At 42.4% G+C, this 23,850-nt stretch overlaps 1 protein-coding gene across 3 annotated transcripts in view; it reads right to left on the minus strand.

Annotated features, from left to right (window-relative positions):
* Positions 1-23,850, minus strand: part of AP3S1 (adaptor related protein complex 3 subunit sigma 1) — a 136,617-nt gene that overhangs the window by 14,642 nt on the left and 98,125 nt on the right. For all 3 annotated transcript variants that reach the window (XM_033929065.1, XM_033929066.1, XM_033929067.1), the window contains exon 5: positions 19,497-19,604. In XM_033929065.1, the coding sequence (XP_033784956.1) occupies positions 19,497-19,604 (108 nt within the window). The remainder of the gene's footprint in view (positions 1-19,496; positions 19,605-23,850) is intronic.

A 23,850-nucleotide genomic window follows, 5' to 3' on the forward strand; every position in this document is an offset into this window, starting at 1 on the left:
CTTTTGGAACACGAGTATGCTGAGGAGAGGTTGGTAAAAACTACAGTTCTTAGATTGAATTTTTTACGGCAATGCTTTGCGGTAGGCGCATTCGGAGCCCGCCAATGACGTCCGAGATTAAACCCTGCCCCATTTCTACGCAGTGAAGTCCTAAAGAGCTAGCGCATGCGTTATGTGCTTTGAAACCAACAAGGATACAGTGCGCACGTGTGTCGATCGATGTTACAGCAAGACATGTGCACGAATGGGGGCGTGTTTACGATTTGATCATTTGCATGGACAAGCTTTACTGAATTGATCGGGCCAGAATGACTCGGAAAAGAAAAGGTAAAGACCAGAGTGGAATTGTCCAAATAAAAGGACTCTCAGTGCCGATCGTTAGCACTCTACTAATACGTGATATGGTATTCTTTCATGATTGACCTTTTAAGCCAGTTCCAACTGCGTGCCACTATATTGTGCACTTCATCCATTATGTCTTTTAAGACTCCTGAGGCAGGCCTGAGGGCCGAAACATGTACATGTCGAATCATTGAGTTGTGAATGTGTCATTTAGATATTTTGAACAATAAAGATCTTCATATCATCAGACGGATTGGAGAACCTCTTTTTTTAAGTGCACATCTCTCTTATTTGGACAATTCCACTCTGGTCTTTACATATTCAGCTTGTGGTGTTGTTTTCCCCTCGTTTTTCTTCTTTCGGAAAAGGATAGGACACGAATAGGATCAATGTGTGGACTGTAGTGAATCTAGCCCATAGTGCTTTAGCAGTTAAAGCCAGGTGATCGCTGCTTTTAACAGCTAATGTAGAATGGGTTGGAGAAAATCCTGGATAGAGACTGCACCTTACAGATAATGCACAACAGTTACTATGCATTAACACAGAAGATAACAGCACCTCAACAGGTGCAACTAATTGCCTCATGTAGAGTCCTTCACACAGTATGAACTAGTGCAAGGGTAGGCCATTCCGGTCCTCGAGAGCCGGAGCCAGGTCAGGTTTTCAGGATATCCACCATGAATATGTATGAGAGGGATTTGCATGCACTGCCTCCTTGAGATGCAAATCTATCTCATGCATATTTATTGTGGATATCCTGAAAACCTGACCTGGCTCCTGTTCTCAAAGACCGGAATTACCTACCCCTGAACTAGTAGAACACCCAGCATCTTACCATAGAACAGTTAATGTAGAGATTTTGCAGTTACCATGTGCTTTTAACGTCTAACTCTAACTCAGCTGGTAAGAAATTCCCTAACCCCAATTTGTCCTGTTTGCCTCTTACATATTTACCTATGTCTAGCAGCTCTATAGAAATAAGTAGTAGGAGTAGTTTTGACAGTTACCAGATAGTAACCAGGGCTGTGGAGTCGGAGTCGAGGAGGAGGAGTCGGAGTCGGAGGAAATTTCAGGTACCTGGAGTCGGAGTCAGAAGTACAAAAAACTGAGGAGTCGGAACATTTATCTACCGACTCCATTTTTGAACTTGGCATACCAATCACGAGCGATTCTTTCAGCTATAGCACCCACTATATACACAGCACAAATGTTGCGAGCAGCTTCTGCGGCATTAGAACCTTGATTAAAAGCAAAAAGAAAGTGGTTTCGAAAATGCTCATTTCTCTCAACTTGACATTCCATTTTAACATGCTGTGGAGTCGGAGTCGAGGAGTCGGAGGAAATTTTGGGTACCTGGAGTCGGAGTCTGAAGTACAAAAAACTGAGGAGTCGGAACATTTATCTACCGACTCCACAGCCCTGATAGTAACTGCAATACCTTATCAACATTTAGTAAACTGGACAAATAGACTTGAACTCCCTCCCCTAAACAAAACAAAAACAAAATTGTAAATGTCACAGTGCAGATACAAATAAAATTACTATGCCAATGAGTGCAGGCAAAACACAAACTTACAAATGAAATCACTACAAGCACAAATATGACGAGAAGGTTGCAGGGGCTGGCGTGGAATTCTCACCCCAAGTATTGGCTTGAATTTTTGAATGTGGCCTACAGAATCAATTTTCTTTGACATCATTTTGCTTTCCCTTTATTAAAAGAACATCAAGTGCATTTTTCTCAAAGTCAGCAGTACCTGGGTCTACCTGTCCTGTCTGGGAGACTGAAAGATAAAAGTCTGCAAGAGAGAAGATTGGAAACAGCTAGAAAGATCACAAAGTTCAGAAAAGGTGAGAACTGGCTTCCAAAAATAGAGACCCCCAAATTAATTTCCAGTTTGTAAACATGTAAAACACAACTAAAAAACAACTCATCTGCACAGGCCTGGAGTGGTTTCTATTTTACTCGGACAGTTATGGATTATACAGGAAGCAATTTATTTTTAATACTACATTCTAAATAATTTCCATATTTAAGTTTTTATTTTCAAAACAGCTTTTCCCATTTCCAACCTCTGGCAATACTCTTTGAAACAGGCTCAAAAGATGACCTTTGAACTGGATATATTCAAAATCTCACCAACATGCATCAGTATCTTGTAGACATTTAAAAGCTCAACTCAATTTAAACCACCACCCACCTGCCTCCCCAACACAACTTAAATCCAAAACTAATGCAAATGACTTCCAATTATTACCATTTATGAAACTAAGTCTGCTTTAAGGCAGAAGTCACATAATCATACTGCTTATACTGCAGAATAAGTATTATCACATACACCATGGGAACAGATTACAGAAGCTGCTGATGTGACCCTACTGGCCTCAATAAATAAACCTTTAAGATATGCAGAGAAAAATTACTCTATTTCATCAGGAAAATCAAATCGGTGGAGTCCAATATATATTTTCTATTTGATACAAACATTTTTAAAATTAAATTTGACTATTATGGGAATACTGGGATGAGCGCAATTCAAGTCCTGGAAAGCAAGTTTAAAACCTCTCAGACACCAATCTTTGTGCAGAATTTCTCACAAATAACTATGGGCTCCTTTTACAAAGGTGCATTAGGGCCTTAACGTGCGGAATAACGCCTGCTAAACTGCCGCACGCGCTAGACCTTAACGCCAGCATTGAGCTGGCGTTATTCTAGAAGCGTACCGCACGGTTTAGCGTGCAGTAATTTTGTGCGTGTACTAAAAATGCTAGTGCACCTTAGTAAAAGGAGCCCTATGTCTTGGGGGATGAGGGAGGTGCTTAATTAAGCAATGAATAAAAGAAAAAAAAAATGTGCAGGTACTTAGAAATGAAGGTTCATGTCCTGTAACAGAGGAAGGCTTGCACAGAAAGCACAGTTACCATATTTTCACGTAGATAACGCGCACCCGTGTAAAATGCGCACACGGGTATAGCGCGCGAAAAACACAAATTTGTGTATAGAAATTTTTATATACCGCGCACACCTGTATACCGCGCATGCTGCCCGACTCTCCTTTCGCCCGCCCCGACTCTCCTCTGGAGACCCCGACTCTCCTTTCCCCCTTGAAGTCCTGTCCCTACCCTGAAAGCCTGATGCCCCCCCCCCCTCGACGTCCGATTCACCCACCTCCCGCAGGACCGCTCGCACCCCCACCCTGAAGGACCGCTCGCACGCACCCGCACCCCCACCCTGAAGGACCGCTCGCACCCTCACCCTGAAGGAGCGCTTGCACTCCCACCCCGAAGGAACGCTCACACCCCCACAGCCTCCCCCCTCTCTCCCATAGAGAAGCTATCCACCTTGTTTCCAGATGTCAGCGAGCCCAGCTGTTTCCTCTGCCGGCGGTCCCGCCCCTTCTCTCAGCCCTGCTGCGCTGCTTTCTCTTCCGGCGGTCCCGCCCTTTCTCTGATGTCAGAGAAAGGGCGGGACCGCCTGAAGAGGAAGCAGCGCAGCACAGGGCTCTGAGAAGGGGCAGGACCGCCGGCAGAGGAAGCAGCTGGGCTGGCATCCGGAAACAAGGTAGACAGCTTCTCCATGGGGGAGGGGTGGGGCTGTGGGGGTGCGAGCGGTCCTTCGGGTGGGAGTGCGAGCGCTCCTTCGGGGTGGGAGTGCGAGCGCTCCTTCGGGGTGGGAGTGCGAGCGCTCCTTCCGGGTGATGAATCGGGCGTCGGGGGGGGGGGGGAACTATGTAAAAACAATTTTGTACAACCTGCTCACGCGTATAACGCGCAAGGGTATGCGCGGTTTGTAAAAACCACGTATAACACGCGCGTTATATGCGAGAAAATACGGTACTTACCGTAACAGGGGTTATCCAGGGACAGCAGGCAGCTATTCTCACATATGGGTGATGTCATCTGACAGAGCCCATATGTGAGAATAGCTGCCTGCTGTCCCTGGATAACACCTGTTACGGTAAGTAACTGTTCTTTATCCCAGGACAAGCAGGCAGGTATTCTCACATATGGGCTCCTTCGGATGACGTCACCCATATGTGAGAATACCTGCCTGCTTGTCCTGGGATAACAGGAGGAAGCTGATGGGCAAAAATCTCTCCCTATACTGCAGTTTCTTCAAATGTAATTATACTTATTATTGTGTTTGGTAGAACAGCATTCCATTCCCCCACACCCTCTTTTGGAATCTTTTGTGAATAAGGAGTGCCAAAAATGTTCTTTTCATAATCATCCGCCCTAGAAACGGCTGCAATGTTGCCTGTTTCTCTTGATGACTCTTAATAAAAATATTTTTTTAAAAAAAGAAACGGCTGCATATGTGCTTGTTAAACATCGCATAGTGTAGTGCACACTGATCCAGACGGATGGGAGATGAGATCTAGTCTAAAAATTAATATTACTATCCACAGGGCTAAAATAAAATTTCACCACTAAGAATAACGTATAGAAGATGAAAAAAACCCAACAAAAACACTACTCACAAGGATAGTAAAATTTAAATGTAAACCCAAAATACAAAATCTGTGCCAATTAAATATACAATTTAGAAAGCAAATATGTGAAATATGTTTATTTATTAAAAGTACAGATTTTCTTTGCAAAAAAAAACAACAACAACAACCAGGGCATATTGTATCTCTGAATGCAGAAATGCACACCCTTCCCGTGAAAGGTGGCTTTGCAAATGTGCACTTCTCGAGTCTTTGCAAATATAATGTGTGTATCTGAATATCATCTGTATGACGCTCTCAAATCAAAGATGCAATTTCTAGAAAACCAAGTTACTTACCACACAGAAGGTCAGAGGGGCTGTTAACTTAAAGGGGAATACTCATTGAAACAGCCAGTGTGGGCAAAAAAAGATATCATGACATCATGACAGAACTCCCCAGTTAGAAGGCTAAATTCTAAAAGATTACATTACATTACATTAGGGATTTCTATTCCGCCCTTACCTTGCGGTTCAAGGCGGCTTACAAAAGATTTATAAACTGGGTTACAATGGAGGAACCGATGATAAATTAGGGTGGTAAATAGATAATTTCGGGCAAAGATAAATACAGTTTACAGGAAGTGTGTAAATGGAGGTTGTTATTGCTGGTATAGTGAGGGTAGATTTTTGTCTATTTTGGCGTTGTTAATAGTAGGTTAAGTTAGGGCTGATTTAGGAATTTCTTAAAAAGTATTGTTTTTATTTCTTTTCTGAATGTCTTATAGTCTGATGTGGTCATCAGCAGGTTAGAGATCCTGGTATCCAGTTTTGCAGCTTGAGTGGCTAGGAGGCCGTCATGAAGCTTTGATCTTTTTACTTCATTGATCGGAGGAGGTATGAATGAGGAGTGCGCTTTTCTGTGCCTGAGTGTGGATGCTTGGTTGAGGCGGTTATTCAGGTAAGAGGGACTGTCTCCATTTAGGGATTTAAATAGCATGCAGTAGAATTTGAATTGTATTCTTTCTTGGATTGGTAGCCAATGTGAGTTGATATAAGCTTCTGTGATGTGGTCATATTTTCTCAATGAGAAGATGAGTCTCAAGGCTGTATTTCGGATTGTTTGAAGTTGTTTGATCATAGTAGCAGGGCATGGGAGGAAAAGGATGTTACAGTAGTCTAGCAGTCCTAGGATTAGGGATTGTACTATAAGCTGGAATTGATTTCTTTCAAAGAATTTCCGGACTTGTCTCAGATTTCTCATGATTGTGAAGGATTTCTGGATTGTTTTGTTTATTTGCGGTTGCATGGTACAGCATCTATCTATGATCATTCCTAGTAGTTTTATGGTGGATTGGATGGGATAATTGATTGAGTTGAGTTCTAAATTGGTTGAGATTTGGATTTTGTCATTTTCGAAGAGGATGAATTTAGTTTTGTCTGGGTTGAGTTTAAGTTTGTGATCTTTCATCCATAACATAACTGTATTAAGTGTTCGTTGTAGGATGTTTGGCGTGGTGGGTTTAGGTTGATCATAAGGTATGAGGATGGTAATGTCGTCCGCGTAGCTATAGGTGGTTATACCTAGATTGTTCAGGTGTGTTCCGAGAGAAGCAGTGTATAGGTTGAAGAGGGTGGGGGATAGTGGGGAACCCTGTGGAACTCCGCAGGGCTTTGACCAAGGTTCTGATTTTTCGTTGTTTGATTTTACGCTGTAGGTTCTGGATTTTAGGAAGCCTTCAAACCAAGAGTATACTTTATCAGAGATGCCTATTGCGTCCAAGATTTGCAGAAGGATATTGTGATCAACTAGGTCAAAGGCTGCAGTCAGGTCTAATTGTATAAGGAGCATTTTTTTCCCTGTACTGAGGTGTTGTCTGATTGTGTCCATAAGGGAGCCTAGGAGAGTTTCTGTGCTGAAATTTGTTCTGAAGCCAGATTGCGTGGGGTGGAGTAGGTTATGGTCATCCAGATAGTTAGTGAGTTGTTTGGCTACTAGGCCTTCTGTAAGTTTGACGTATAGTGGTATAGAGGCAATAGGTCTGAAGTTGGAAGGTTGGTCTGGTGGTCCTTTTGGATCTTTTTGGATTGGAGTGATGATGATTTTGCTGAGTACAGTGGGGAAAATGCCATCTGTGATCGTGGATTGAATCCATTGTAGAAGTAGTGTACGGAATTTTACACTGGAGGTAGTAAGGAGATAAGAAGGGCAGTGGTTGTAGTCACAGGAGGCGTGGCTGTATTTTTTGTAGAGGTTATTGAATTCGGGCCATTGTATGTTGGTGAATTGAGACCAAGTTCTGTCTGCTGCGGTTGAATCTTTTTCTGTGGGGTGAATTGTGATTATGTTTGGGTGGGATGGGGTAGAATCGAGGGTGGCTCTGGCATTGGTAATTTTGTTCTTGAAGTGGTCTACCAGGAGGGTAGCAGATGGTGGTGGGGTATTGTTTGTGGTTGTGTATGGTTTGGTGTCTGTCAGATCTTTTAAGATTTGGAAAAGTTTTTTGGGTCTTGGGTTTCTGTGCCTATAAGATTTGTGTAATGAGTTTTCCTCTTGCCTTTTAGTAGTCGTTTGTATTGTTTGATGATGTTTTTCCAAGCAATTTTTGTTTGGTCTAGGTTTGTTTTTCTCCATTTTCTTTCTAATCTTCTACACTGTCTTTCGAGTTGGAGCAGTTCATTGTCAAACCATGGGTCTGATCTTCTGCTGGTTCTGGTTTTGGTTTGTAGTGGGGCTAGTTCATCAAGGATGTTGGTGGACATATGTTTCCAGTGAGAGATGAAGTTTTTTGGGTCTTGGTTTTGGATTGATTCATCTACTTTTGACCAGAAGGTGGTTGGTTCGGTATATTTGCGTGAGGTGTATGTTATTTTTTTAGATTGAGGTGTGGTTTTGGTCTTGTTCCAGTTGATTTTGAAGTTGTATGTGAAGTGGTCTGACCAAAGCGATGGGGACCAGGTTCCTTTGGGGGTTTGAATTGCTTGGGTGGATGGTTGGTGCATCATGAATGCTGCAATGTCCAGTTGATGACCTTTTTCATGTGTGGTTTGTGGGTTTAGGATTTGAAAGGACAGGGCATTGAGGAATGATAGACAGTTTTTTGCTGGTGTGGAAGTGGGGTCTTCTAGGTGAAGATTTAGGTCTCCTAGGATAAGGTTGTATTCCGCAGTTAAGGAGTTTTGGTAAATGAAGTTTTCAAATTCCGGTCTCACTGTGGTCCAGTTGCCTGGCGTTATATAGCAGAGCATGCAGTTTAGTGAGTTTATTAGAGTAGTGCTTGTGAGATGGCAGGCGAGGAGGTCCATTTGCGGGGTGGATGTTTTTTCTAGTATGTTTAGGGTAAGGGAGTCCTTGGTTATTATTGCTAGACCTCCTCCTCTATTTTCCTCTCTGCAGGTCACTGATATTTTGTACCCCTGAGGGCATACCTCGGTTATTCTAGGGTCTGTGGCTGAGGTTAGCCAGGTTTCTGTGAGGAAGAGACAGTCTAGGTTTTCTGTTATTATCCAGTAATGAGTACAATACTAAAATTTTCAAATAGAAATAATGAATAGAGTGAATGTTATGCAAATTTTATTGTAAGCAATATTGGTGAAGGTTAAAGGACTTATGAAGATATTGGTTTACCAAAGCTTTGTTTGGATAAATGAAAATTCCTCTGAAGGCAGCCACTGAAGTCCATATAAAAATCTGTTTTTCAGTACTGTTGATCAGACTTTGACCGCTTTCTCTGGTCTTCTGGTTGAGAATCTACAAAGAAATCCCGAACAGGCAAAAGCATTCAAGTTTGTAACCCTCTTGAATAATGTCTAGCACTCATTTGTCTGAACAAATCTTCATCCAGGTCTCCCTAATCTCCGAGAGTCACCCTCCTGTATAAGGTAGTTCGGGCTCTGGCCTGGCATCATTGGGACTCCTTAAGAACAGCTGCTGAGTGGTAGGGCTGACGTTTGGACACTTCAGGAGCTCTCAAACCTCTGCCTAGATCCTTGAAATGATCTCTGAGCAGAGAAGCCTGCCTATGACTGGTGAGACCGTCTGTAACCATGAAAAGAACCATGCCTTGACCCCCCCCCTGGGGCACACAGATTGCTGTCTGGTGATGACAATGGCCATAAGGTTATCCAACCCTTTGCCAAAGAGCATTTGTCCCTTGAAAGGAAACTGCTCAAAGTAACTTTAGAGGCAGAATCTCCCACCTACTGTCTGATCCAAAGCATTCTGTAGGCAGAGATAGAAAAACACCTCAGACACATTGCTTATGACCCAGAACATGTCATATAGAGCATCTACTACATAATCAACCCTCAAAAGCACCATATGGGGGTATGCGTTCTCCTCCAAAGCAAGAAGCTGACGCAGCATCTTATGGCAGGCACTCACCACAAGGGAAGTAGCCGTTGCTGCTTTCAGTCCCAATGCTAGTGCTTCAAACTGTTGCTTGAGGACTAAGGACTAAGTCCACTCTGGATCCAGTGCATCCTTTAAAATCATTCAACCTTCACTAGCAGATCCACTTTAGGTGGTATGAATAACTGCTGGAACTTGGGAGCCATTGGATACAATTTTGTCATGGCTCTGGCAAACCTCAGAAGGTTCTCTGGTACCTCCCAATGATCTGTCAGAATCATGTGATCTCTGGATACAAAGGAAAAAAATGTGAGCTGGTTCTTAGAACTGCTCATAAGGGACATTTGAGCCGTGGAAGTCTGTTGTGGTTAGTCTGCATACTGTCGGGTCCTCTCCCTGGTCCAGGGCTGCCACAGACTTTTATTTATTTATGTTTCCATTTTTATAGCCCATCCTCCCCAGAAGCCCCGAACAGGTTACAATAGTAGTAGTCATTAGGTGCTTAAAACTTCCCTATCTGTCCAAAAGGCTCACAATCTTGGCTGATAGCACCCACTTGTGACCTGGAATCCTCTATAAACCTGAGGATTCACTGTGCAGGAGCAAAGGAATCAACCCAAATTCCCATTTATCCCAGTCCTTTTCTGACTGGACTTCTGGTTCCTGTGGAACACCTTTCCACACTGGACCAGGGCTCTAAGGAAAAACAATGGCCAATCAGGGACTTCCTTAGACTCCTCCCTAAGGCAGTCCCTAATTGGCTGAGGTGCCCCAGGCCCCTCCCAATGGAGGAGCCCGAGGCGCCTCAGCAAATCATGGCCTTAGGCTCCACCCCTGTGCATCACATGATGCACTGGGGTGGGGCCTAAGGCCACACTCGTCGTTGTCGGAGGCCTAGAGCAGGAAGGACTGAGCACCCCTCCTGCTCTCAACTGTAAAGGTACGGGAAGGGGGAGGGGCTGGCCGGGAACTGGGAGGGGGTGTCCCTTGGGTGGCAGGAGAACGTCGGCAACCCTCCTGCCATTTGTTTTTGGGGTTGGGGAAATAGTAGATATGGCAGGAGGGAGTGGGAACCCTCCTGCCATAATTTTAAGAGCCACGGTTTAAGGTACGGGGGGAGTGAGCCAAGCCCAGCTGGGGCGATGGCAGGTTTACGATGGCAGGAGGGAGTTGGAATCCCTCCTGCCATAATTTTTAAAGCGGCGTTGGATTTTTGAGTTTGGGGAGGGAGGGGGAAGGGGCACTTGTCGGGAGAAGGAGGGGGGTTTAATTTTTTCAAAATTGGGCTGATATTTTGCATATGTAAAAGATGCAAAATATCTGCCCGATTAAAAAAAAACAAAATTTAAAAAGCCGGCAGAAGCCCTGACAGCAGTGACAGGAGGCTGCTTCTCCTGTCACTACTCTCAGGGCTCTAGCGATCCATTCAATCGGTTGGGGGCATGTTAACGATCGTCCCCATTTGCATGCAGGCCTTTTGTGAATTTGTCGGCCTGCATGCAATCGGGCACAGATCGGGGGTTAGTGAAACTGGCTGTAAGTAACTTCACAAAAAGATCTCCTTTAAATATATCGAGATTATAACGGTAATTTCTCCATATGCTGTTATTCTTAACTAGTGTTTAAGCCCGTTACATTAACGGGTGCTAGAATAGATGTCTGTCTGTCTTTCTCCTGCCCCCCCCTGTCTCTTTCTTCCTTTCTTGTTGTCTCTCTCCCTGCCCCATCTATCTTTTTTCTTTCTGTCTCTCTCCCTGCCCTGTCTATCTTTCTTTATTTCTTTATTTCTTTCTGTCCCTCTCCCTGCCCAGACCCTCACTGAAGCCACCTTCCAGCGATGCCAGCTAAGGGATCCCTTGCCCTTTCCTCAATCCAGCTGTGGTCAGTTGCCCGCACACTCCTGGCGAGGGAGGGGAGGGGTTCCTTTAGCTCTCGTTCGCTGAGGTGGTGGTGGGCCACCCCATCCATGCACTTTCTCTCTCCTACCTGCACTCCAAATGCCTGCTTCTCTCACCAGCCCAAAGCCTCTCTCTCTCTAGTGGCTATCCCATGTCTCTCTTCTCCTCACCAACCCAGGCCCCAACTCCCAATCAGGCATCTCTTTCCGCCCCCACCCAACTATCATTCTCCTCCTTGTCTTCCACCCTCATCTCATGATTGATTACCTTGCCCCTGCCCCCAGCTGACCATCTAACCTGCCGGTTTCTTCTTTGGACAGATGGGAATGATCTCCCTCTCCTCCCTTGCTCCAGGAGAGTTTACTTTGGGGGGGGGGGGGTCACAGTTGCGGGTATCGGGAGTTTTTGTTGTTACAAGCTCCCCTTTCCCCCTACATGCCAGTGATTGTTGGTTTTTTTTGGCAGACAGAGAGAGGGCGGGAGTGGCTGCCGTGGTGATCTGGCCGACTCCCTTGCCGGAGTTATTTTTCAGTTTAAAGGTGCCGCGGCAGCTCCTCTAACGATCCCCGCCTGCATTAGAAGTCTTCTCTGAAGCAGGTGCGGCTTGTGACAGGAGCCGCAGCGGCACCTTTAAACTGAAAAATAACTCTGGCAAGGGAGCCGGCCAACTGGCAGTTCAAATCAGAGCTTCGGTCTGGCCTGCTCCTTGCTCGCCTTGCCGTATTGTGTTTTTTAGTTGAAAGACGCGGCGGTGGCTCCTCTCATGATTCCCACCTGCGTCAGAAGTCCGACGCAGGCAGGGATCGTGAGAGGAGCCACCGCCGCGTCTTTCAACTAAAAAATACAATACGGCAAGGCAAGCAGGGAGCAGGCCAGACTGAAAAACAGGACGAAAAACAGAACTCTAAGCGCGCATGCACACTCCTATCTGTGGGTCCCTACAGCTCACGGAAAACCGGCGCACGCAGTGGGAGTGCACATGCGCGCCTTAGGGTTTTATTATATTAGATGCATGATCTGTATGAATGGGCTGTTTTATCCTAAACTGGTGTTCCTTTTGCTCATGTTTTTTAAATTTAAATTTTGTTTAGTTGTTATAGGTGGTATATTAAGTTTTATTAAACTGTAAACTGTTATGGATAGTGTTAGAACAAAACAGTTACATAATGTATTTCAAAGCCCATGTTTTGAAACAAAAGGATAAAAGTAAAGACCAATAATCGAAATTAAAGAGCTGAAAATACAAAATTATATTACATATGAATGCTTTTATATTTAATGGGAGAAATGTATTCAAGTAGGATTCATCTTGGTACCTATCAGAGTCAAGCACTAATTTTAAAAGCCTCTATATCAGGGGTGCCCACACTTTTTGGGCTTGCGAGCTACTTTTTAAATGACCAAGTCAAAATGATCTACCAACAATAAAATAAAAAAAAAACACAAAGCACACTGTACGCATAGAAAATGTTAATCATCATTCCTATTCCAGGGTTTTTCAAAGAGGTCAAAGCAGATGACTCTATGCACTATCACCTCAGTAACAACCATACAAAAATAGACATATATACCCCCCTCCCTTTTTACTAAACCACGATAGCAGTTTTTAGTGCAGGGAGCTGCGCTAAATGCCCAGCGCTGCTCTCGACACTCATAGGCTCCCTGCGCTAAAAACCTCTATTGCGGTTTAGTAAAAGGGGATCTTAGTGTAAAATATAGACAGCAGATATAAATTCAGACACATTTTGATCACTAAATTTAAAATAAAATCATTTTCCCTACCTTGTCTGGTGATTTCATGAGTCTCTGGTTGCACTTTCTTCTTCTGACTGTGCATACAATCTTTCTTACCTTATTTTAGCCTGTATGCTTCCTCTCCTCCAGACCTCATTTCTTCCCCCAACTTTTCCTTCCTCTTCCCTGCCCTTTCTTTCTCTCTGTCTCCCCTTTCATTTTTTTCTGTTTCTCTTCTTTCCTTCTGTCTCCCTGCCTGCCCTTTTTCTTTCTTTCTCCCTGCCCTCCCCCAAGCCACTGCCACTGCCATTACCATCGGTGACCAGGACCCAAACGCCACCAATAACAGGCCCCAAGCTCTCCCTGCTTCGGCCAACCAGCATTCCTCTCCCCGACGTCAATTCTGCCGTCGGGAAGAGGAAGGCTGATCAGCCCAAGATCGTGATCAACCTATTGGGGGAAATGCTGCCGGGTCCTGCCTTCGCGGAAACAGAAAGTAGGCAGGACCCAGCAGGAAGAAGAACAAACCTGTCTCCCGCATTAGCCCGTAGCGAACGCTTGCTTCAGGGCTTTCAACATGTGCGCGCTGGCTTCCCTTCTCCCCTCCCCCCCCGGACATAACTTCCGGTTTCGGAGGGAAGAGAAGAGAAGCCGGCACGCACACGTTAGAGTCCGGAGCATAAGTTCGCTACGGGCTGAAATCTCCAAGCCGGTTCTTTGGGGGGTTTTTTAATGTTCAGCAGCGGCAGATGACAGCTGGGCGGACCGCCCAGCTAAAAGGCCCTAGGGAGAACACTGGAGAGGAAGGCTGATCGGCCCATAGATCAGGACGGCAACACGAGTCTATCAAAGAGCCCGGGATGGGCTCCGCGATCGACTCGCGTTGCCTTCCTGAGCGACTGGTCGATCGCGATCGACGCGTTGGGCACCCCTGCTCTATATCATTACATTAGTGATTTCTATTCCGCCATTACCATGCGGTTCAAGGCAGATTACATAAAGGAGTTATCTGGACATTTAGGAATACATAAGGAGTTATCTGGACAGTTTCGGTGGTATTACATAGTAGAGCGGGTTGCTATTGGGGATTGAGATGATTCTTTCTGTGTTAGTTTGTCTTTAAGGATTTCTTGAATAGCAGGGTTTTTATTTCTTTTTTGTAGGTTTTGTAGTCTGGAGTCGTGATCAGTAAATTGGAGAGTTGGTAGTCTAGTTTTGCTGCTTGAGTGGCCAGGAGGCCATCGTACATTTTTTTTCATTTGACGTTTCTGATTGGAGGGTGCGTGAACGGTGTGTGGGTTCTCCTATGTCTGGTTGTGGTTGTTTGGATTAGTCGGTTGTTCAAGTAGGCTGGGCAGTCTCCGTTTATGGACTTAAATAGTAGACAGTAGAATTAGAAAAGTATTCTTGCTTGTATTGGGAGCCAGTGTGAATCGAAGTATGCCGCTATGATGTGGTCGTGTTTCCTCAGTGAGTAGATAAGTCTCGGAGCTGTGTTTTGTACTGTTTGTAGTTGTTTTATCGTGGTTGCGGGGCAGGGGAGATAGAGGATGCTGCAATAGTCTAGAAGACCTAGGACTAGGGACTGGACCATGAGCTGGAATTGTTTTCTGTTGAAGAATTTTCAAATTTGCCTTAGGTTTCTCATGTCTACGAATGATTTCTGTATCGTTCTGTTGATTTGTGGCTGCATGGTACAGCCTCTGTCTATCAACATTCCCAGAAGTTTTAGAGTGGGTTGAATGGGGTATGTGATTAAGTTTATTACTAGGTTTGTTATGGTTGGGATTTAGTTATTTTCGAGGAGGATGAATTTTGTTTTGTCAGGATTCAGTTTCAGTTTGTGCTCTTTCATCCATGTTGCTACTGTTTCTAGTGTTCCGTGTAGTGTGTCTGTCATGGAGGGCGCTGGTTGATCAAAAGAAAGGAGAATGGTGATGTTGTCTGCATAGCTATAGCAGGTTAGGCCTAATTTGTCTAGGCAGGTGCTGAGGGAAGCAATGTAGAGGTTGAAGAGTGTGGGAGATAAAGGTGATTCTTGGGGTACACCGCAGGGGTTGGACCATGGTTCTGATTTTTCTTTGTTTGTCTTTACTCTGTAAGTCCTGGATTGTAGGAATCCTTGAAACCATGTGTGTACTCTTACCTGTGATTCCTATTGAATCTAGTATTTGTAGTAGGATGTCATGGTCTACCAGGTCAAAAGCTGCGGTGAGATCTAGTTGTATAATCAGCATTTTTCTGCCTGTGCTAAGGTGTTGTCTAGCTGTGTCCACGAGGGATCCTAGTAGTGTCTCTGTGCTGTAATTGGTTCTGAAACCAGACTGTGTAGGGTGGAGTAAGTTGTGGTTTTCTAGATAGTTGGTGAGGAATTTAGCTACAAGGCCTTCCATTAGCTTGACATAAAGTGGTATTGAGGCTATGTGTCTGTAGTTAGATGGTTGATCTGTTGCTTCTTTAAATCTTTTAGGATCGGGGTGATGATGATTTCACTGAGGTCTTGCGGTAAAAGGTCGTCTGTGAACAAGGTTTATATCCATTGCAACCAACTAGTATGATATTTTAAAACATAGATATAGCTGGAACAAGGGGAAGAACTCATTAAACATGGCAGGCATGATATGGCAATATATTTCAAATGCATAACTTCAGATCTAACACTATGGGCTTCTTTTACGAAGGCGCATTAGGGCCTTAACGTACGGAATAGCGTGCGCTAAAATGCTGCGTGCGCTAGCCGCTACCGCCTCTTCTTCAGCAGGCGGTAGTTTTTCGGCTAGTGCGCGCTATAGCGTGTGCTAAACCGGTGCGTGCGTTAAAAACGCTAGTGCACCTTCGTGAAAGGAGCCCTATATGTCATCAAAAACAACGATAAAGAAAGCTTTATCAGCCAATGTGCAATGAGCAGATCAACTTCTTAAGCCTTTTTCTTATTTTACTGTTAATAGCTTGACTGAACTTTTAACAAACCTCAGTAAAATTGCATGATGGCGGGACATTTTTGATAATTTTATCCCCAGGAAAATTCATGTCGACAAGAATGATCAAAGGGTCTGTACTGCTTCATGCACCCGGTGTATTATTCAGCAAAGGAAAAATAAAAATTATAGCAAAAACTCTAATTCTCTAGCTAGGTTATACTAACACTAGGTTTTGCTAAACTCGGCAGTAACCACCACCAGCTCAATTGTTTTGTGTCCTGCAGAATTTACAACTGTAGTCAGCTTAGTATAGATGCTACATATAAAAAAAAAGGCTTTCAAATATCTTGCATTGTGAATATTTAGTGAACTCTTTCCAACTATCATGCAAGTCATCTATATAATCCCACATTAACTACTTTAATCACAAGCAAACTGATAAGCAAATTCAAGAAGGCAGAAATATTACATGAGTTTCAAGTTTCAAGTTTATTCGTAATTTGATATACCAACCATCACAAGTATCTGGTCTGTTTACAATAATAAAAATTAAAATATATATATATATATATGTAAGATATTTAAAATTGCATAAATAGCTAAGAAAAAAATGGGGAAAGTTAATGACAAGACAAAGACATAATTGAGACAAGTGGGTGACGAGAGGAGGGAGGGGGAAAGGGAGGTTGTTAATTACATTATGCAAATGAATAAAGGGAAGGGTAAAACAAAAGGGAGAGGGGAATATAGTATTTCTAGTATAGTATAAGTCCTTAATTGAGGAGACTGTCAGTAAGTTCTGATTAGTAGATCTAAGGACCCTAGCAGGGGTATGAGGGGTTAGATATTTATCTAGAAAGGCAGGGAGATGGAAGGTCCTAATTTTGAAAACTAGGAGGAGACTCTTATAAGTTGTTTTGTGAGAGACTGGTAACCAATGTGACTCTCGAAGTAGCGGGGTGACGTGGTATTCAATGCTCTGAATTTAAATATGGCAGAGTAAAAACTTTGTTAATTTAATTGTATTGGATTCCTTTGGAAGCAAGGCTTGTTTTTAAAATCTGTACAATGATTTTTAAAATTCTGAATGGTTTAGCTCCTTCTTACATGTCTACATTTGTGCTACTTATCTTCTGCTAGTAGTCACAGTTACCTAAGGGGATATCTAGATTTACAATTGTCTTTGGTTATAGGTATCCATTTCAAGAAACTGTTTGAATTAGAATTACCATATTAGATGGCCAAATCTTGGAATTCATTACCATCTTATCTTTATCAGGTACAAAGTTACTCTTTATTCAGAAAACATTTAAAAATTTTCTTATGTAAAATATTTTGACTGGATCTCAGTTTAAGGACATTTTTATTTTATTCTATTTTATTATTAGGTATAGGTTATGGTTTGTTTTGTTTGTTTGTTTGGATGTCTGTGTATTTTCCCTAGAATGTCTGGCTTCTTAAGAATTGTATCCTGCATAGAACTACTCAGGCTTTTACAGAATATAAATAGATGTACTAGTTTTAGTGAACAGAAAAAAGTTTGCTAAAGTATCCATGCCTGAGAAACTCCCTAACCTCCTACTAATCCTGTTTGTCTGTTTGATTAGATCGTAAGCTCAACTGAGCACAGGTACTGTCTCTTGAATAGCATAACAATTAATTTATATACCGCACTGCGTACATCTAGCAGCATTATAGAAATAAGTAGTAGTAATAAACAGGTTAATAGATTTCCTCCTGATATTTTCGGCTTTCACTGGGCCATATGGAGGGCTACCCTTCCGCCCATTTAAATATATATATGCATGCGCGCTAAGGGTTTTATTTTATATATATATAAAATAAAACCCTTAGCGCGCATGCACACTTCAAACTTGGTGGGTTCATGATCCGTGGCGCCGTGCCCGCGCAGTGCCTGCCTCAGCTGATTTTCTGATCTCTGATGTCGGCTGACTTCTGACTACGCTGTGCTTGCCGGCTTCCCGACCCTGTTCCTCCAAAACCGGAGAGGGGGGAGGGAGGAGACGCGAAGCTGGCAAGCACAGTGTTAGAGCCCCCGGAGCATGGGCAAAGTTGCTTCCTGGCTAGGGCGGCATTGGCAGAAGATAGGGCAGAGAGGGAGGCTTCAACTCGCTGCTCCTGTTTGCTTCGGGCCTTCCTCACTGCCAGGTCCTGCCTTCGCAGAAACAGAAAGTAGGTGGGACCTGCAGCGACAAAGGCTTGAAGCAAGCAGGATCAGCGAGTTGTGAATGCTGTGCTGCCGATGGCTGTGTGAGACCCGGGAGGGGAGGGGGGGAGAGAGAATGAGAAATGCTGCTGATGGCTGTGTGAGGCTGCGGGGAGAATTCTGCTGCAGCACCCTTTTGGGGAGACAGAGTGAAAGAGGCAGAAGGAAGACCAGGGAAGGGGGGGAAGAGAAATGCTGCTGTTTCACAGGGGGGAGGTAAAAGGAAGGGAGAAGGGGTGCTGCTGGACAGGGGGAGCAGGGAAGGAGTGCTGCTGGACAGGGGGGAGGTAAAAGGAAGGGAGAAAGGCTACTGCTGGACAGGGGGAGCAGGGAAGGGGTGCTGCTGGACAGGGGAAGCAAGGAAGGGGTGCTGCTGGACAGGGGGGAGGTAAAAGGAAGAGAGAAGGGCTACTGCTGGATGGGGGAGCAGGGAAGGGGTGCTTCTGGAAAGGGGGGAAGTAAAAGGAAGGGACAGGGGGAACAGGGAAGGGGTGCTGCTAAGATCACAGACTGCATCTCCTTCAGGAATCAGGAGATATATATATATACACATATACATATATACACATATACATATACATACACACACACCCCAACTGGTCATTACTATATGTTGCCAAAGTGTGTATTGTCTCTGCAGGACCCCTGTCCCATGTGACCTGGAGAGTATAATTCAGGCTCACAGATCTAATCAGAGTTTCTACTTGGCAGAAAATAGCACTTTCCCTGATCTACCAGATCAGCCATTGATAAAATACATCAAAAGTACAAAGAAAAAGACTTAACAGCTCCAGAGAAGTTAAATTCTGGCATGATAAACAATTATCCTGGTGCAACAGCAATTCTCTAGTGCTGCCTGCGGCCTCCTTGGTGCTGTTCCTTTGCCACGGTCTGCCCCCCTCTGACACAACTGTCTGTTCCTGCTTGGGTAGGCTGCAGGAGAGGAAAAATGCCAAGGCAGTCATGGGCAGTGCTAGAGAATTGCTGCTGCACAATGATCTCCTTGCATTTTTACAGGTGAAGAAGGCTTCTGAACTGGTGGGGAGAAGGAAAGGACATCCCGGCCCACAGGGGCCCAGGGCAGCGGCCCTGTTTGCACCTTCTCCCCCTAACACTAGCTCTGTGTTATGAAGATTGGTGTTCCTCAACCCTCCAATTACATATTTGCTTTAATCAATATACTTTACAACAAAAGAGTAAAATTTGCTAACTTTAAATCATCAAAAAAGTCAGATTTGTTTTGAGGTGACAATTTATTTTTAAAACTGCCAAACCCCTGACTCTACCTACAAACAGACGGGAGAGAGACTAGGCTATGTTGAGAAGTAGTTTAGAGAAACGTTAGAGCAATAGAACTAGCAAATAGCAAAAAAAAAAAAAAAAATGTACTGCATTTTATGCAATTACCACTAAACAGAGCAGCACCAATTCTGCATACTTCATATTAGGCTTGCAAAGCATTTTTTGCAGAATAAGCAAGCTGGTAGTCTTCAATGTGGTTATACAGAAACAAAACACTGAAGCTTGCAGATCATGCAGGTTTCAAAAACATGCTCACAGAGGATCTGGTCCATTGCAGAGAGTGCTCACTTACCTCAGACTTCTCCAGTTTATTCTGGGCATCAACCTGAGTGACTATTTCATTCATGTTCGTCTCCAAAACCATCCCACCCATTACCATTTCAGCTAGAATATTGTGGACCTAAAAAAAGGAAGGGGGGCCCAAGGTGGAAAATTTAGTAAAGATGTGACAAAAGAGACACACTTAATATAATGTTAAAACAATGACTCATATTAACAACAATTTGATAAGGGTGCAGGCCCCTAGAGTGTGTGTAAATGCACAAACCATGAGCACTTATATGTGTAAGCATCACAAGTATATTTTGTAAGGGTGCACATTAAGTGGCACAGCACACAAACGTAAGGGGTGTACATATAAGTGGAGCACAGATGTGACACAGACATACTTCCTAGCTACATGTATATCATACAAAATGCTGTGTTATGTGCCCTGCTGCATTTAGGTATGCTCAGTTACATAAGATCTATGGTTGGTAGAACTGAATATACCTAATTATAAAGTTTGTTGATGCCAGGTTACAAGTGCATTTTGTAACAGAATCTGGGTGTCCAGATGCAATACTGGGGCACCTAAAAAGAGCCTCTCCCCCCCAGTTAAATAATTGCCCCAGTAGTGTGTAACTAACTTTAATGCTAAGTGCTCTTTGGACAGTCAAAAGTACCATAATGCCTGGAAGATCTCAAACTGTTCCTAATTTTCCTGGAAATGTTTTGGATTCAGTGTTTTCTGTAAACTCAGTGTTGCTCCAAATATGGTACTAAGGACTTAGGGGAATTAGCACATGACCAATTCTAGAAAGCTGCATGCACAAATTTGCACATGCAACTTATTGAATAAGGTTGGTTGCATGTGTAACTTAATTTAATAACGAGTCAATTGGTGTTAACAAGCATTAGGTTATAGTTTGGAGGTGAGGAGTGGCCTAGTGGTAGAGCTGCTGCCTCTGCACCCAGAGGTTGTGTGATCAAATTCCAGCGCTGCTCCTTGTCACCTCGGGCAAGTCAATTAATCCTCCATTGCCCCAGATACAAAATAAGTACCTGTATATATGTAAACCGGCACAGAAGTCCCATTCCCTTTTCCCCTTTCTCTTTAATTTTTACTACTTGGCACTAGTTAACATTTACACATGCCAACTGCCCTTAGTCAGTATTTTATAAGTTGCACACTGAAATTCCAGAATGTGCAACTTCAAGGGGATGTAGACTTGGGAGGGGCATGGGCGGCTCAGGTGCTTGAGTGCCTACAACTTTGATGCAGGCATCTACACAGAGACATCTGCCAGCAACTAGATTTAGGTACAATTCTATAAATGGCTCCTTTGATTGACATACGGTAGGTAGATGATGCTTTTCTAGGCGCATACCAAGTTAGGCATCGTTTATAGGATCTGGCCCTTAGTGTGCATCATCCTGGTGCCTAAGTTTAGGTGATCTATAGAGAATTCCCCCCAATGTGTGACACTTGTTTACTAAAAAGAAAACATTGGATATTTCAATATATTTCCATTGCTATAAGTATTCAGTCTAAATATTCAAACCCAAATGCATTTGCAGTTGTAGATCATTATTTGTATTTTAAACTGGAATAATTATTAATGTTCAGTTAAAAGCTCTTTGATTCTGGCCTTCCTGTTCCCTTCTCTCAATCGCTGGCCATTTCTTTATGGAACATTCCATATACATGCATTGATAGGCAACCTGTCTCTTGGCAAAAATGGCAAGTCCTGGGATTATGGGATCTATCGGTTCTTATTGATGCAAATACAAGATGCTGGAAAACATTTGCTGACTTGAGCCAGGAATATCAGTTGCAGGACTCTCAGTTCTATGCTTGGTTACAATTGAGGTCTGCCATTCGTAAAAGTAAAGAAGAAAAAGGGGGTATGAAGGATAATTAATACAAAAATTATTTTAATAAATTTTATTTTTGTTTTTATTTTGTACCCACCAATGTTGGTTTTGGCTGGGAAGCCACAAAGATAAGTGTTGCTGTTCTTCTTTCTTTGATATACTTTAATACATTTTTGATGAATTGAATTGAATTTTAGATAAGCATCAAACTTATTAAAATTTTGATATGCTTAATAAAGTTATTTTAAGTTAAGAAATTAAATTATGCACTCTTAGTTAGCTGATAGTTTTCTAATTTAATTAACCGATTAAAAATATATAAAAAATAAAAATCTTTAAAGGTAGGAAGGAGGTTTAAAGTAAATGATTATATCACATGCATTCAGGATGAAGACTTGAAATAACATCTAAGTTATAAGAGGTCTCTTTACTGAGAATAATGCATTTATTATGATACTTCAGCCTCTTAAATCAAATTAAATTAAATTAAATTTGATGAATTTATTTATACATTAGGGTAAAAGTGTGTGCTTAAAATAAGGTTTTATATGGTAAGTGTGGGTTATGTTTCACAAACAAGAAGTCAGGTACAAAATAAAAACAAAAATAAAATTTATTAAAATAATTTTTGTATTAATTATCCTTCATACCCCCTTTTTTTTCTTGATTGATAATTTTGTAGGTTGGATATTTTGGGTAATGATACGTGTGTTTGTTAGTTGATTCATAAAAGTAAAAACATAATTCCCTTTGCAACTTTACATACTGTACCTGACATTCTTTCACTTAGTAATAAACTCATACTTTCAGGTCATGTTGCATCATATGTATATAAAATTTTAAAAAATTACAGACAATTTGTATTAAGGGGTCTAGTTCTTGGGAGGAGGATCTGAATTTCTTTGTCCGTGGATGACTGAAAATGCCTCTGGTCGTCCCTTCATAAGTCTTCCCAATCTTCCATGGTACAGTCTCTGTATTTCTTAATGCACAGGGCTTACTGAACGCCACTTAAGTCCCATAGAATTGACTTTAACCTTCCAAAAGATTGTTGGTCATGTAAAACATCTATTGGAAATATTAAACATCGTCATTTTGATTTTATTTATGTTCACAGAAATTTTGGTTAGGATCATGGGTAACTATTAGCGATATCCTGCACTTAACATCTCCCTTCACATACAAAATTATTTTAATGAAAAGTATATGTTTTCAGGATAGTTTATCTAAACAAGACTGTCAATTACTTGATTTGTTGTAGGCTGTTGCCTTGAAAGTTATTTGTTCCTCATGGAAAGACTTATCTCAATTATCCTATGATAAGCGGTGGAAATTAGTTTGTTTAACTTATAGATATGAATGTTATTTAGCTAAAAAAGAAAACAAGATTCAACCACATGTTAATAAATGGTCTGCTTTGGAAAGAATATCTATCTTACGGCCTCTTTTACAAAGCTGCGCTAGCAACTGCGCTGTGCTAATGGCCCCAAAGCCCATAGAGATTTAAAGGGCTTCGGAGCTGTTGCCGCGTGGCAGCCACTAGTGCAGCTTTGTAAAAGAGGTCATTAATGTTTTTGCCTTTTCATAGTATATTGTATTTTTTTCTCTCATTGTTATTGTTACATTTTATTATTATAATAAATAAACGAAGACTTAAAAAAAAACAACCCTGGAATAATTAATGTGGTTCCCCCAGTAAAGGAGAAATATGAATAATTCTCTCAACTTCAAAATACACTATTCTCAAATAGAATTTAATACAAGTAAAAATTCTGTTAATTATCTTATTCACTTTAAAGATCTATTTCCAATCTTTTTCCAGCAGAAGGCAAAAGTTTCTTAAAGTTCAATGCCAAAGTAAAAAATGTTTCTAGATCTTCTCTTCAAAAGAGTTTTTGCAACTATAATATTTTTAACTATCCAAGCCTGAAGCACAGTATTTGTTTTCAATTTATTCCAAGTAAAAAGATATCTGGTGCCTTGCCCTCAAACCAGACAGGAAAAACCACTTCCATTTAAACCTATAAAATCTTCAGGCAGATTCCTTCCTAGAAGTCACGATTTGAGACCCTCAAAAGAAATCAAGTAGATGTATCAATATCAATTCCATTTTCAAAATCTAAGATGCAAGGGTCAGAAGCTGGAAATTGGAATAAAATATTTTCTTGTTTTGTGTGATCAGAGTTTGGAATTTCCCAGACAAATTGCCAGACAAATTGGTTTCCTAAACATAAGTCCAGAAGGCATGAAAAGCAAATAAGTTTCAGCTGAAAGGGAGCTTTTTGTCTCTCCAGATTTTTTTTAAACAATCACTGCAACCAGATGTATCAGAATACACAAACAGAAAGTTTGTTCAATGACCCTAACATGGTTCATAGACAACGGTGCGAAAGACAAAAGCGCGCGCCGACAATTGAGCGCAGCGCGCGCCGCCACACCGCTCTAAATTACAGTTTTTAGGGGCTCCGACGGGGGGTTTTGTTGGGGAACCCCCCCAGTTTACTTAATAG

This window comes from Geotrypetes seraphini, chromosome 1 (assembly GCF_902459505.1).
Source record: "Geotrypetes seraphini chromosome 1, aGeoSer1.1, whole genome shotgun sequence".
In the NCBI taxonomy this organism is placed as follows: Eukaryota; Metazoa; Chordata; class Amphibia; order Gymnophiona; family Dermophiidae; genus Geotrypetes; species Geotrypetes seraphini.